At 40.5% G+C, this 15,641-nt stretch overlaps 1 protein-coding gene across 1 annotated transcript in view; it reads right to left on the bottom strand.

Annotated features, from left to right (window-relative positions):
* Positions 1-13,548, bottom strand: part of fmn2a (formin 2a) — a 62,251-nt gene extending 48,703 nt beyond the window's left edge. Inside the window, exons 1-3 of the mRNA XM_015944793.3 lie at positions 13,119-13,548; positions 9,732-11,904; positions 5,374-5,537 (exon numbers count right to left, since the gene is read on the bottom strand). Coding sequence (XP_015800279.3) covers positions 5,374-5,537; positions 9,732-11,904; positions 13,119-13,301 — 2,520 coding nt within the window. The 5' untranslated portion in view covers positions 13,302-13,548. The remainder of the gene's footprint in view (positions 1-5,373; positions 5,538-9,731; positions 11,905-13,118) is intronic.
* Positions 13,549-15,641: the final 2,093 nt, after the last annotated feature.

Here is a 15,641-nt window from a genome sequence, read left to right as displayed (position 1 = left end):
ATGTGTTCACTCGTCCCTGTACCAGTTTTGGTTTTGTTTCCAATTTTGCACACGCTGAAGTCGAGACAGTGAGGACTGGCTCATACCAAAATACAAAGAGTTACAGTAATCCAGACGAGTTGTAATAAAAGCATGGATTACACTTTTAAAATCCTCTTTAGTCAAAAATGTGCTAACCTTTGCCAACTGTCTCAAATGAAAGAAGCTGGATTTGACAACAGCACTGATCTGACTGTCCAACCTAAAATCACTGTCCATTTTAAGGCCCAAGTTGGTCACTGTTGGCTTTCTGTGCAGTGCCAGGGGGCCTAAGTCCAAAGGAGTGGGCCTGCTCAAGGTACCAGTACCAAAGACAATTATCTCTGTCTTTTTCTCATTAAAAGTTAAAAGCCATCCATGATTTTGCCTCATCCAAACAAACAGCTAGAGATTTTATACTGCAGCCATCCCGTTGTTTTAGCGGGAGATACATCTATGTATCGTCTGCATAGCAATGGAAGGCAATTTTGTGCTTCCTAAAAATGTACCCTAGAGGCAGCAAACAAACTAAAAAGTAGAGGACCAAGTATTGAGCCCTGAGGAACCCCACATGACAATGGAGCAGAGGAAGAGTGGAAACTGTTTAAGCTGACACAGAAACTTATCTTTGCCAGACATGATCTGAACCACTCCAGGGCAGTGCCACGAATCCCGACACATTGCTCCAAGCGTGCCATTAAAATATTATGGTCCACTGTGTCAAAAGCGGCAGTCAAGTCTAAGAGAGCTAACATTACAGAATCTCCCACATCTGTGGCAAGGAGGATGTCGTTAAAAACTCTCAACAGAGCAGATTCCGTGCTGTGAAGAGACTTAAAACCTGACTGAAAAATCTCCAAAACATTGTTATCATCTAAAAAAGATTTTAACTGGTTGTAAACAACTATCTCAAGGATTTTAGATAAAAATGGATGCTTGGAAATGGGCCTAAAATTTGAGAGCACAGTGGGATCCAAACCAGGCATTTTGATCAGGGGCTGCACTATTGCATGTTTAAGGGTTCTAGGAACCACACCTGAAGTTAGACTGCTATTAATAATAGACAGAACAGATGGACCTAGAACAGAAAAAACCTCTTAAAAAAATCGAGGTGGAATAGTATCGGCAGGGAAACCTGAGGGCGTCGGATGACCAACAGTCTCACAGAGAAAATATAAAGTCACAAGTTCAAACTGGTTGAGAGCAGCAGAGCAAGGATCTGAGGCTGAAGGATCAACAACAGGAGGTGATATGAGGGCCTTGATATTATTCACTTTATCCAAAAAGAAATTAAAAAATGTTCCACAAGCTTCTGAAGAAGGTTCTAAACCATCACTCTGTGGAGCAGTCAGAATGGTCTCAACAGTGTGGAATAAAACACGAGGCTTGTGACGGTTGGGCAGAATTATATTGGAAAATAATTTCCTTTTGGCATTTAACATTTTTGTTTCTGGTGTCCTTTGACTGCCCTTTAGTCTTGGCCATAGTGGAGTTTGACTGAGATTGTGGACAGGTGTCTTTTATACTGAAAACGAGTTCTAACAAGTACCGTTAATACAGGTAGTGAGTGGAGGACAAAGAAGCCTCTCATAGAAGTTACAGGTCAGGTCCAAAAATATTGCTTGTTTGTAGGAGATCAAATACTTACATAATTTTCAAATAAATTCTTTATTTCTGGACTTTTTTTTTCTTCATTTTGTCTCTCATAGTTGAGGTTTACCTATGAGGAAAATTACAGGCCTCTCATCTTTTTAAGCGGGAGAACTTGCACTATTGGTGGCTGACTAAATATTTTTTGCCACATTGTAGTGCTGTCGAGAAACCATACATATTGAGGAAGTAGGTGACCAGGCTTTTTTAACAGATTCATAATATGAACATGTTTCTAATCCATGCTCATTTAGAAAAAGTTTGGCTTTTGAGCAGATAAATGAAATAAACAGTTTTTGACATGGCGTGTTTTAACACTTTTTTAATGTGTGTCAAGATGCATTTTTCTGTTCCCTAATCTAATTAGAGGTCACACAGGGCTTAAACAAATTTGCCCATAAACCATCATTTAGTAAGGATGCAAACAAATAAGAATCATGTTAATTGTACAAATGTATTAAAAATAGCCTCATGACATATTATTCTAACTGTTTACTTCAGCAAGCAGCTGCACTGAGTGATGTGCATTCCCATATCAGGACATGGAAATCTCAGCAGACACGCTTGTCGGTATTAACAATGGTGTTGAATTACACATGACGACACTGCTGCGTTAAAGGGGAAGTGGGCAGATTTGGCTAGCTTTTAGCAGCCCCCAGTGTCTGTAGAACCGAAAACAAAAATCTTGCTGTTTGTTCGTTTTTTTAACAACTTAAACTAACAGTTTAATCTCCCCAGCCTTCAACAGAGTCCACAGGAGTGATTCATCGCTAAACTAAACAAATCAGCTGTGTTCACGATCTAAAACATGCAGCAAACATGCTGGAACCAGACTGCAGCGCCAGGTATGTCAGTTCAACTTTCACAACAGATCGACACACCAGTCTGAAGTAGCAAGTGGAATATACTGGCCACAGGGGGAGATAGGCGCTGGGTGGCCTTTCATTGACCCCGTTAAGGGTTATCATTTTAGTACATGCTGGCTCAAGTAAATGGTTTAAAAATATAAAAAAGTTGCTAAGTATCCCTTTAACTTGTTGCAGATTTTGCAACCTCAGACTCCGGTAGTACCACTTTTGTTATTTTCAAAAGAACGAAAACTGACCTGACCCGGCCCAGGTGGCTGAGAATTAAATCCATTTCAGTACAACCTTCATTCCAACATGATTGATGAATTAGACTGTTTAGTGATTATTTCACAGTAGAATTCTTACATATTGCACCTTTAACAACTTCCCCATCCCATTACACTCAGTCACCAACACAAAACAATTTCCATGGTTTCCCAATGGACAGCAGGATAACTTTGAAATATACAAAAACTAACCAGAAACAGATTAAATGGCACAAGATGCTGATGTGTATGCTCATCTACATACACAACTGCCCAACTATACATCTAATGAGATCTGTGGGGTGCAAGCTTAAACCCACACCCAAGGGAACCAGAGCTTATGTTGGTCATTTATTGGCACCAATATCAAGACATAATTGCGATTTTGATTATTTAAGAACGCTTGGTTCCAAAAAGACAAGAAAACCAATCAAATACTAGACACATCATTTTAAAAGGTGTGCTAGCAGATAGAGAAGATTTACTACAAGATCTTAACTCTTCATGGCAACTGCTGAGGTTATTTTTGGTCAAGCTGAATAATACACATCTCCAGGGCAAGATCGGCGCAGGGACAACTCTGTCCAATCCTGACATGATGAGCTTTTTGCTAGAGAAGAGCAGCTTGAGCCTGAGGCACGTGGAGCTGTTGCATAACATGGTCAGCAGATGGTCTACGTAAGCACAGATGTGTACTTGTGTGTAAGAATTTCTGTGTCGGAGGGAGAGCGGTTAATCCAATTCTGCAAGAAAATGCCTGTGTCTTGAATGTAAATTCATCTTAACTTGTGCATGGAACTGTGATTTTACTCAGCGCATGCAGCTTGTGTTGAATGTGTAGTGTGCGAGCAGAAACGGGATGTTTTTGTATCCGAGAGCTTTGAATCTATGATAAACAGCTTTAGAGATTATGGTGTCTGGGGAAGAATTTTTGACCGTTTCCATTTCGCTGGTCAGTTGTTTCACTGAGACATTATCACATTAATAGTTGGGTGAAAAAAAAATCATATTTTTGATCAAAAATGAATGAAAATATAAATCACTTTTCAATAAAATTCTCCGTTTCTGGTATTAAAAACACTAATATATTATAAATTTTAGGAATTTTGCACCAATCTACAGAAACATATACATGCCAGGTGTAAAATATTTGCAGAGTGTCTTGAATTCAATTCTACCATGCAAGAAATGGCTGCCTTTTATATGAATCAGATGAATAAATCTGGAAACTTAATTACAAAGAGGTTTCTCCAAACGACCCTAATGAACTGAGCAGGTGAATGTTATGACTTGGTGATTAGGTCTGACTGCACTGAATAATGAAAGATTCATAAAGTCAACTCTCACATGGCCATCCAGTCTTCATGCATCACTGCTCTTCAGGCAATGAAATTAAATCGGACATGAACCAGTTACACACACTGGATTATCTTTTCACATTGCATCAAAGCTGTGACTGCTTTCCCCCCACGTGAGGGTGTTTCATGAACATGCACATTATGTACATTTGCTAATTCCATCTTAACCTAAGTGAAATATAGTTTGTTGCCACATTCCCCATAGGTAAAGACGTGGGAAAAAGCATTTTGAAACCAGCCCAGTCATTCTCCTAATCTGGCAGTGTCCCATTAGCTTTAGCTTAGCATAAACAATGTAAGTGAATGGTAACAGCTAGCACTGCATGTGATACTAAAGATCCCTCTATTTCCTGGTGACCTCAACAATCATGAGCTGCAAATGGAAAATTATAAAATGAACAAATTACAGGAATTGATTTACACTTGGGACTACATTACAACCGCCACAGCAAGGCGCAGGCAAAGGATGCAGTGGCTTCAAAATGCAAACACTTCCTGTTTTACTGTTATAGAGGGAAATGTATATTTTATACAGTAAAACTGGAGGTGACAATGTTTGCTGAAAATCAGTTACAGTAATTTATAATAGCCCTGCAACATCCAAGGAATTAGAGTTAATACGACATCACTTAGCGCCATTGAAGATGCACTTTGTTTTGTATCTGTACAAAGAAATTGTTGCAGCGATTTGTCGTAATGTAGTCCCAAGGCTAAATCAGCTCCTGCAATTCCTTCATGTTGCTTCTTGTTTTCGTTTGCAGTCAATTTCATTCTTGAGATCACCAAGAAAAATTAGGATCACTACAGAGTAATTTCCATGACTTTCACACTAAATACTAGCTGTTACCATTCACTTACATTGTTTATGCTAAGCTAAAGGAGTACGAGTGGGTTGGTTACAAACACTTTTGTCCCCATCTTATCCAACTCTGGGAGATATGGCAACAGACAACATTTATATTAGGAGCAGAAGAGCAATGGGTAAAAAAAAAAAGAAGATTAAAGTGGAAACTTGTGTTGAGCAGCGTCATATTTTAGACGTACATTGTGCATTTTTCTAACACCTGAGTTATACAAGAATGGATTTTGAGAATGTAACCTGACCATTTACAGTTCTAAAATAATATCTGCAAAATCAAATCATTTTAGCTTTGGGCCAAGCTGATGCAAAGTAATTTATTGTGACTCGGTTTTGTAAACTAAGTCAGCTTAAGAAGAAGAGGGAGGTCTCACGGTGAACACTGCAGAGACTGTCCCGTCACTGTGATGTTCTGTGGTGCTGTCACTAAAGGGGTGCAGCAGACCATGATCCAGCATGCGGTGACACAATTCCCTCGCCTCCTCCTCTGTAGACCCGTCACCATGAAACAAACAAAGCCTGTCCAACAGCGTGCGACCTGAAAGCAGAGGAAAGAAGCATCAATCTGTGGAAATGTCTCCATGTTCAGCATGCAAGGCTAACAGGATTAAAACAGTGCAGTGTGTTGATCTGTATCACATTTAGATGTGATAATTAAACACCTACATGTGTGAACTTCACTCACACATTCTTTGCAATCTGTATTACTGAAGATGGTGCCAATTGTCTGAAAGAAAGTCCTAACAGATGATTTAAGATGCATTGCTACACAGCAGTCACCTTATATCCAGAGTTGATTTTCCAAATGATGTTCCTAACACCAGCAACATATTCACAGACCTTATGATTTACATGACACACTGAGCACCAAGTTAATTTTGGAATCAAATTTTAAACATTTCTTTCTTTGTTAAGTGTTATAATTTAGGAAACCTCAAATAAATTAGCATCCCATGACTCAAAAATCCTCTTAGACAATTAGTTGTTCAGACAGTGATGATGTTCTTTCCTCAACTACAACTCCTGTTGATTTTTACCCGGAATATTCCGATTAAGTATTTCAATCATTCAGATTTGAACATTTTTCTTCAATCACAGTACATTTGTGACAAATACAATTCTGCTTTGCATCGCTGCTCTACACCAGAGAGCCAAGTGTGACCTGAAAAAGTCACTCAGCTGATCACAATCTAACAAGAGCTGAACATCAATATGTCTATCCTGTTAACACAAAACAGAATGGATCTACACAGGTTTACATATTTCAGTGTCGACTTCGGAAGCATCTACGTTGAGTAACTGCAGGCTCATTTATTGATACGGTGGTCCCTCATTAGAGTTGTATTCTAACAATGACCTGCAACGGGCAAAGCCTGCAAAGTAATCAGCTTCGTTTTTTATGTATTTTTTTTTTTTTTTTTACAGTCGTTATAGATGACAATACACAATCTCTGTTTCTCAACAGGTTTAACCCTCCCACTGTTTTCATGGGTGACTCTGCAAAGAAAGTTGACCATTGAGCAGGATTGATGGTTTATCCCTTGAGGTCCACGTGGCAGGGGTGAGGTGGTGCTCACTCCTCACCCCTGCCACAAGGGATGAACCATCAACTTTCTTTGCGGGGTCACCCATGAAGGCAGTGGGAGGATTAATTCAAGCACGTGTGCATGTGTAAACAGTTGTTTCCACACACTCACTCCATCCTTGCAGGCTCTTGTCACTTAGAGACCCGCGTTTTCTTAGATATAAAGATGCGGGAGTACTAATTGCTTATATTCTCCAGCCGTGGCACAGCGCGCTCCTCTTCTTCTACTTCCACAAAATGTTTTAAGGCTGTGAAACCCCTCACTAGACACGTATATCCATTTCTCAGACAGGCCTTAGCATTTTCACTCATTTAGTTCTTTAAACACTCTCAAAGTTCAAAGCTTTGTACCTGTAGGTTGTAAAAAAATAAAAACATGCAAAATTCCACAAAACAAATCTGCGAAAATGCAAGGCTGCAAATGGTAAGCCACATTATAGTGAGGGACCATTGTATTCAGCTCAGTACTGTGCCCTGCTGAGAGAAATAACTAGCAAAGGTTGTGTGTTAGTGCTGGTGTGCTGGTTCAGCATCCCATCCTAGACCAGGATGCTTGACAAGCATTCCATCTTGAACCAGCATACTGGACCAGCATCGTATGCTGGTCTACCAGCTAAACCAGCAACAAAACACAACATACAGTGGGTATCAGAAGTCTACACACCCCAGGTAAAATGCCAGGTTCTTGTGCTGTACACAAACGACTTACCACCTTTATTGTGTCCTATAAACTACACCACTCAATTGAAGAAAAAAATGAAATCCTTTAGGTGGAGGGAAGAAATCCAGAAAACCTAAAATAATATGGTTGCATAAGTGTGCAAACCCTTAAACTAAAACTTTGTTCCAGCACCTTATGGTTTTATTACTCAGTCGTTTAGGGTATGAGTCTATCGGTATGGAACAGTTTGACCTTTGAAGACTTGCCCACTCTTCTTTGCAGAAACACCCCAAAACTTTCAGATTGTGAGGGTATCCCCTGTGAACACCCATCTTCAGATCACCAGATTCAGGTCTGGACTCTGGCTGGGCCGTTCCAAAACTGAAGTCATTCCTTTGTTGATTTGGATGTATTATTTGGGTCATTGTCAAACTGAAAGATGAAGTTCCTCCTCATGTTCAGCTTTCTGGCAGAAGCCTGAAGGTTTTTGCCTATATTGACTGGTATTTGGAATTGTTCATGTTTCCCTCTATCTCAACTAAGGCCCCAATTAAAAAAAAAAAAAAAAACAGTCCCAAAGCATGATGCTGCCACCACCAAGCTTTACTGTGGGTATGGCGGTCTTTTGGTGATGTGCAGTATTGTTTTTGCACCAAACCAAAAATTCCATCCAGACAATAACACTTATTCCCACATGCTTTTGGGGGACTTCAGATGTGTTTTTGCAAAATGTAACCTGACTTAAGATGTTTTTCTTCATAAGGAAAGGCTTTCATCCTGCCACTATAGCTCAGATGAGAATGCAGGAGATTTTGTCACATGTACCACACGGCCAGTACGTGCCAGATATTCCTGCAGCTCCTGTTGCTGTAGGCCTCTTGGTAGCCTCCCTGATCACTTCTCTTCATCAATTTTGGTAGGACATCAAGTTCTTGGTGATATTATTGTCGTGCCATATTTTCTCCACTTGATGATGACTGTCTTCACTGCATTTTGCGGTATATATAATGCCTTGGAAATCATTTTTTTTAACCTTCACCTGACCAATATCTTTAAGCAATGAAATCCCTCTAATGCTTTCTAAGCTCTCTGTGGACCAATGCTTTTGCTGTGGGGTGCAACTAACAAAATATCAGGAAAGACCTACTAGAGCAGCTGAACTGTATTTGGGGTTAATCAGAGGCACTTTAAATGATGCCAGGTGCACGCTGACCCCTGATTAACATGATTTTGAATGTGATTGCTTTATTCTGAACCCAGCCACACCTCTACTTGTAAGAGGGTGTGTACACTTATGTAGCCACATTGTTTGAGATTTTTTGGTTTTCCTCCCTCCACCTAAAATATTTAAGTTAGCTTTTTTTATTGAGTGGTGCCATTTATAGCTCACATCTCAAAGTGTATCTCATTTTTTTACAGCACAGATACCTGACGTTTTACCAGGGGTGTGAAGATTTTTGATATCCACTGTATGTTGGTAACACCTATATTGGTCTATGCTGTTCTTTTTTCAGCGGGGTGTCTAAACGCATGTTCCTCTAGCAGCTTACAAATGCATGAAGTATAAATAAAATCCTGTGGCAAAACTTAGGTACTGCAGTCAATTTCCCCTCCCCAAACAACAGGATGACTCCTTGCCTCCCATCATGTGGGTTACAGCTCAGCTACAGAAGATTTTAGGTGACAAGCAAAGATGAGTCAAACACAGTCAGCTGATAAGGAAATAAATGCATTTCACTTTAATAGTGAGTTGTTGGTAACTGAAAAAAAACTATCTTGATATATTTTTACAGCCATTAATTTTCTTATTATTCACCATTAGCATTGTTAGCTCAATGTTAGCCATCTTTTCCAGATATTAGAAGAAAAACTAAAAAGATACCATGGTTTCTTAGGAGTGCATGCTTACTTCTGGGTCACTCTTGCTTACTGGCTTAAGACCTTTACAGTCAGTCAGCCAGTGTAGAATTACAATGATGGAGCTGCAATGTCGGCTGACACACTCTTGGCATCCCCGCGGGCTCACAGGGTAAACAAAAACTACATCCCTCTTCATCCTTTCTAAAAAGATAAAAACTGACAGCCCCCCCACCCAGCTGATAAGGAAATCTGTTTCAATGCAACCTTCCCACCAACAAGACTGTACACCGTTTTGTGATTGCTTCACTGTAAAATTCTTACGTGTACCTTTAATTGTCAAATGTGTTCAACATTCATGTGTGTGTGTGTGTGTGTGTGTGTGTGTGTGTGTGTGTGTGTGTGTGTGTGTGTGTGTGTGTGTGTACGATTGCATTAAAGTCAGTAAAATCAGAGGATGGTATTGCCGTGGGTGACTGCTGCAGCTTTGTCTTTTGGATGTATGAGCACAGGCACAGCTGAGCTTTTGAAGGGCCTGACAACACTGATACAGACAGAGTGACACCGGTTTGAAAAAAGCGAGGTCAGTTCATTAGTAGATGTAAAGTACTGATTTATATGCAACTCACCAGAGAAGACATCCAGGTAGGGTGCTGCAGAAGTGGAGGCTTTCCTTCCATACCGTGCTCTCTTGGAGCCCAAAGTCCAATAATTTCCAATGCCTGTGGAATTCTTCTCTGGGGTTTCCAGCTCTGGGAATTTGGCAACACCAGTGTGTTGTTCTCCCAACTCTTCTAGCGCGACAGAGGCACTGTGGAGTCCAGCAATGGAGCTAGACCTCTGCTTCCGCCTTCCAAACTCTTGGCCTTCGCTGGATTCTAACGAAGCAAGGGTGATATCGGTTTTCCTTGGTACGTTGGGGCTTGTAAGGGGAGAACCAATTGGAGAAGTGAGCTGCCTGGTGGTGGTTTTGACATAGGATGGGTGGACAGGAGGGTAAAGTTTGACAGTAGAGTTGGAGGTTGCAGACGCCCGTCTAGACAGAGAAGCAGCTGGGCTGTCTGCTGTCAGCTGGTTGAACGACATGCTACTCTTCCTCTGTCTAAGGGACAAAAAGTCCCGATTCACACTTTCATCTTCATCCCTCTCAGTGGAAAGATCCAGACTGCTTGCACTCTTGTGAGGCCCGACTGAGTCTGCCTCTGGCAGTACAAGATCCAAACGGACACTTGGCACACATGAGCGGTTGCTTTCAGCAGCAAAGCCATCTAGACTCAGCTGTGGATTAGGATCAGGGCTATCCAGGTCCTCTTGGTGCTCCTCAGCACTCTCGTATGAGGTGGTGGTGGCCGTGTCCTGGAAGCTGTAGGTGCTGTTAGTTTTGGGAAAAACACTGCCACTGCTCCACTCAGTGTCTGGAGCAGAGGACGGACCACTTTCACTTGAGGATTTCCGTAGCATGGGTCTGTTGCTACTGTCGTTCTCTCTTTTCTCACATTCAGGTTGCTGAGTTTTGTTTACATCCCCAACAGGAGGAGAGAACAGACCTCGGCCCACAATACATGGTTTGGGAGATACTCTGAGCTCAAATACTTCACTCACCTCAGAGGTTGACCCCTCAGACAAAGATCTGGGAACTGTTCCTAGTACCCTGTTGCTGGCTATACGTTGGTCCTGAATGGCTTGTTGGATGTCAGAAAGCAGATCTTCAGTTTCAGCTGTTGCAGAGTGAAAACTATAAAGGTCAGCATCCGATCCTGAGCTTGTCTTCCTACCAAATTCCTCCATAGACTGGTGATCGTCTACAGTCAAGTGACTAAGATCGGCTTCGATGTCTGATAGCATCGATTCAGGAGACTGGCCATCCTCTGCACTAGACTTGAACTCACCATGACTACCTTGTGCTGATCTCCCATCATCCAACATGTCATCTTTGGACAATCCTTTCACTTTGGATAAACTTTTCCTTATCTTCATGCCAGAAAACATGGAACCCTTCAACTCTGGCTTTGATTTCTTCTTGTGTTCTCCTTTTACAAGCTTACCATGAGACTTTTTCGAATGCTTATCCACTTCTCTTTCATCAGTCTCACCCTCACATCCCACAAATCCTGCTGCTCCACTTCCTCCTCCTTTCTTCTGCTTGGTCTCCTGGTTACCCATGTTTTTGAGCAGGCGCACACCCTTGGCTAAGAGGCCGTGATGTTGAGGTCGAGGTTGGGCATGCTGGGTTTCCCCTTGGGCTTCTACTGATGTAGGTTCTTGAGTAGTAAAACCTCTCTCAGAGCTGGATAATCCCCGCTGTCTGCCCACCACAGTTGAAAGCAGCTGTGAGGATGACGCTGGTTCTCCCAGTGTCGCTGATGATGAAAGGAGGAGGAGACTGGAACTGACAGCTACGGGCTCTCCCCTCCTCCCTTTCGCAGCTTCACTCAGTCTCTGATCCTTTCTCTCGTTTTGCCCCTCCTTTCCAGTCTCGTATGCTTGTGCAGACTCCGCTGGCTTGCATAATGGGCTGCTGATCGAGCGGGCAAGCCGTTGATGCTCTGGAGTGTGCCGTCTGGCTCCATTTTCATCTGTGCTGGGAAGAAGCTGCTTTGGACTGTACTGCTGGTGCTCTAGAATGCACGCCTGTTGATGAAAAAGTGAGTTCTGCTTATGGAGGATGTGGGTCATGCTGCTCTTTCTCCTGCCTTTGAAAGTGCTGGTGAAGAAGCTCTCTTTGAGAAAAGGAACTTGAGTCTCTACTGTCTTAATGCTGTGCATTATGAGCTCTGTGGCTTCATCCAGAAGGATGTGAATCTGCACAGGTGGAAGCACAAGACATTAAAATCGCACACACTTGTTTTTAGAAAATGTTCAAAGCCAGCATGTTGAACTCTGAACTCTTTAGCTTGAGTTTATAGTTTCTTTTTCTAGATGTCTCATTTGATTTTACAGACACAATATCAATATGTGACACGGAAGAAGGCAGGTAACAAGGTAAAACCTGCAAAGTAGTAAAAATGGCCACAGCTCAACCACATTCCTGTGCAGCCCCTACAGTACAGCAGCATCATACTCTGTTGTAATTTCTCCTGCAGCCAGACACGCATCTCTCCAGAAATGCATGTTGTGGAACTGTTCATTGTTGCAAATCTAACATTGAACTGTTCAGAAATCACATTTTCTTCCACAAATTGCTTTGTTGTTTTTATAGTTTTGGACAAAGTTTAAAATGACTTAGGGACTCTACATACAAAATATAGTGTTGACATGTTTCATTGAGGAACATAAGGGACACATTTCCTTATAATGGCCCCCAAATAACCTCAAAAACTTAAACCTTAACCAACTCATTATAGGCATCCAGTAAAAAAAAAAAAAATTATATATATATATATATATATATATATATATATATATATATATATTGTAAAAATACATTGAAAACTGATCAAGATTCTAAAATGTGTGTCAAACAAACTTTTATTTTAAAAATAAATACATTTTTAATGATGCTTAGCTTTCCGAAAGATGAAATGTAAAAATCCTAAACATTTTGTTATATCTTTGAGCAATGAATATTACCAATTAAGTTCAATTGGTGAGTTAAAATAAAAATGGAACTTTTGGTTCAAACGTTTTTAAATCTATCATTTTTATTTTTGGAGTAAAAGTAAACTAGAATAAAAGTATAACTGCCCAAATAAAGCCACTATGGCCAGTTGTAATCAAATCTTCCTGAATTACAAATCATTTTATATGTGCTGAATTATACCCTCTTAATGTTTCTGTTTGATAAAACATAGAAACAAGTTGATTTTGTTTTTTGCTAATGAGTTAATGCTAGGCACCAACAGCAAAAAAATAATATCTATGTATATATATATATATAAATATATACACACACAAATACAACTTTCTTTCAAATAAATAAAAATCTTAATCAAGATCTCAGAATATGAGATAGTAAAATCTTAAGTTTTTTTTTTTATTTTAACTCTTAAAAATGAATCAAATAGTGGTGTACTTGCCTGACGGGTAAACAGTCCTCTCTGGTTTAGTGCTGACTGAAGAAAACAACACAAACGGGTGACTTTCTCTGAGCCGCTCCTTAGCCATGGGTCACATGAAGCTGGTATTTTTCTCATCACATGCTCGGCCTCCATGGCCATCTTCCATTTAACATTATCTATGACTTCCCTCACTGACTTCATCAAGTCTAATCAGGGGAATAAACAGAGGTGTGTAGAAGGCAGCTTATTTGGTGGAAATTAGACACTCAATACACCAATTTTGCTGCTCTATAGTAACACTTGAACAATCAGTAAAGGTTAAGATGAACTGTCTTCAGAACCAAACACAAGCTCAGGTAAATTCTTACTTAACATTTCTGGATCTGGTGCAGCTTTAAAGTTATTTCCTCCAATCAGCAAATGAGCTTCAGCTGCAGCTTTCAAGACCAACAATGTACGTTTCACTTTTTGAATGGAATCTTTGTCATGATGTTCTAATTTTAGAACCAGCACCTGCAGTGTTTTATTATTTATTTGAATCATAATTAAACTCCCCGTGGTTGAATTAGATGCAGTCCATTAAAAATGTTAACTTGTTTAGATTCCTTAATTTCTCACAGAATGATGTATTTCAAAAGTTTATTTCTTTAATGTTGATGATTGTAACTGACAACTAACGAAAATTCCAAATTCAGTATTCAGAATATTAGAATGTTGTGAAAAGGTACAACATTTAAGAGCCCTGGTGTCACATTCTAATCAGCTAATTAACTCAAGACACCGGCAAAAGCCTTTTAATGGACTTTCAGTCTAGTTCTGCAGGCCACACAATCATGCCCAAAAGACGACCATTGATACCGTGCACAAGGAAGGCGAGACACAAAAGGTCATTGCTAAAGAGGCTGACTGTTCACATAGCTTTGTGTCCAAGCACAGCATTGGAGAGAAAAAGGGAAGGACAAGAAGTGGTAGAAAAAAGTGGGATAACCATACCCTGGAGAGGATTGTGAAGCAAAACCCATTGAAAAATGTGGGGGATATGCATAATGAGTGGACTGCAGCTAGAGTCAGTGCTTCAACAACCACCATGCAGAGACATTTTCAAGACATGGTTTCAGCTGTTGCATTCCTTGTGTCAAGCCACTCTTGAACAAGAGACAGCATCAGAAGCATCTTCAGCTGGGCTAAAGACAAAAGGATTGGACTGCTGCGGAGCGGTCCAAATTTACGTTCGTTGATTAAAGTAAATTTTGCAATTCCTTTAGAAATCAAGGTCCCAGAGTCTGGAAGAAAAGAGGAGAGCCACATAATATATGTTGCTTGAGGTCCAGAGTAAAGTTTCCACTGTCAGTGATGGTTTGAGGTGCCATGTCACCTTGGTCCACTGGGTTTTCTGAGGTCGAAGGTCAACACAGCCATCTACCAGGAAGTTTTAGAGCACCTCATGCTTCTTGCTGCTGACCAATTTTATGGAGATGCAGATTTAATTTTCTAACAGGACTTGGCACCAGAACCTGGTTTAAGGGCCATGGTATCCCTGTTCCTGATTGGACAGCAAACTCAACTAACCTTAAAGAGCAAGTAACACCTAAATTAACTTTGTTTTTGCTCATAACCTGCATAGATGAGTGTCTAATGGTGTTGTACACATGTGTAATTATTAGTGTGGCAGTTTAGTGCAACTTACTTTAAATTTAATATTTCAGCCTAAAACCATAATTATCTTTAGAATCAGCTGTGGCTGATGGCTAAGCTGCAATATGTGATGTTGTCAGCAAATTACTACATGGCTGCACTGCACTGGTCTCCAGGTGAGGCAGTCGTACCTCCACCTGGCTCAGCCACTCAGGGGGAGGAGGGGGGTGCGGTCTACCACTGCCTCAGTGCCGTTCTCTCGGTCCGCCAGGTGACACCTCTTTCAGAGGCGTTTTTCAACAGGAAGTGTGGATGAAATACGTCTCCACCTATGCCTTAACCCTCACCTTAACCACATAGAAAATCTATGGCGTATTGTGAAGAGGAAGATGCTATATACTAGACCCAACAATTCAGCAGAGCTGAAGGCCATCAGAGCCCCTTGGGCCTCTCATAACACCTGAGCAGTGCCACAGACATCGACTCTAGGCCACGCCACATTGCTGCAGTAATCCAGGCAAAAGGAGCCCCCAACTAAATATTGAGTGCTGTACATGCCCATTATTTTCATATTCATACTTTTTATTTGACCAACATTTCTACAATCCATTTTTGCATTGGTCTTAATTGATATTCAAATTTTCTGAGATACTGAATCTTGGGTTTTTATTAGCTGTCAGCTATAATCAACAAATAAACAAATGTATCAGTCTGTGTGTAATGATTTCAGAAGTTTCACTTTTTTAATAGAATAACTGAAATAAACTTTGTCATGATATTCTAATTGTATGACCATTACCTATATATTTAAAGAAATTTTAAAACAATCCCATGGGTCTGAAATCAAGTTAATAGAATGAACTTTATTAATCCCACATTGGGGAATTTAACTCATTACAGAAACAT

This window comes from Nothobranchius furzeri, chromosome 12 (genome assembly GCF_043380555.1).
Source record: "Nothobranchius furzeri strain GRZ-AD chromosome 12, NfurGRZ-RIMD1, whole genome shotgun sequence".
Classification (NCBI taxonomy): Eukaryota; Metazoa; Chordata; class Actinopteri; order Cyprinodontiformes; family Nothobranchiidae; genus Nothobranchius; species Nothobranchius furzeri.
This window is presented reverse-complemented; position numbering and strand designations above follow the sequence as displayed.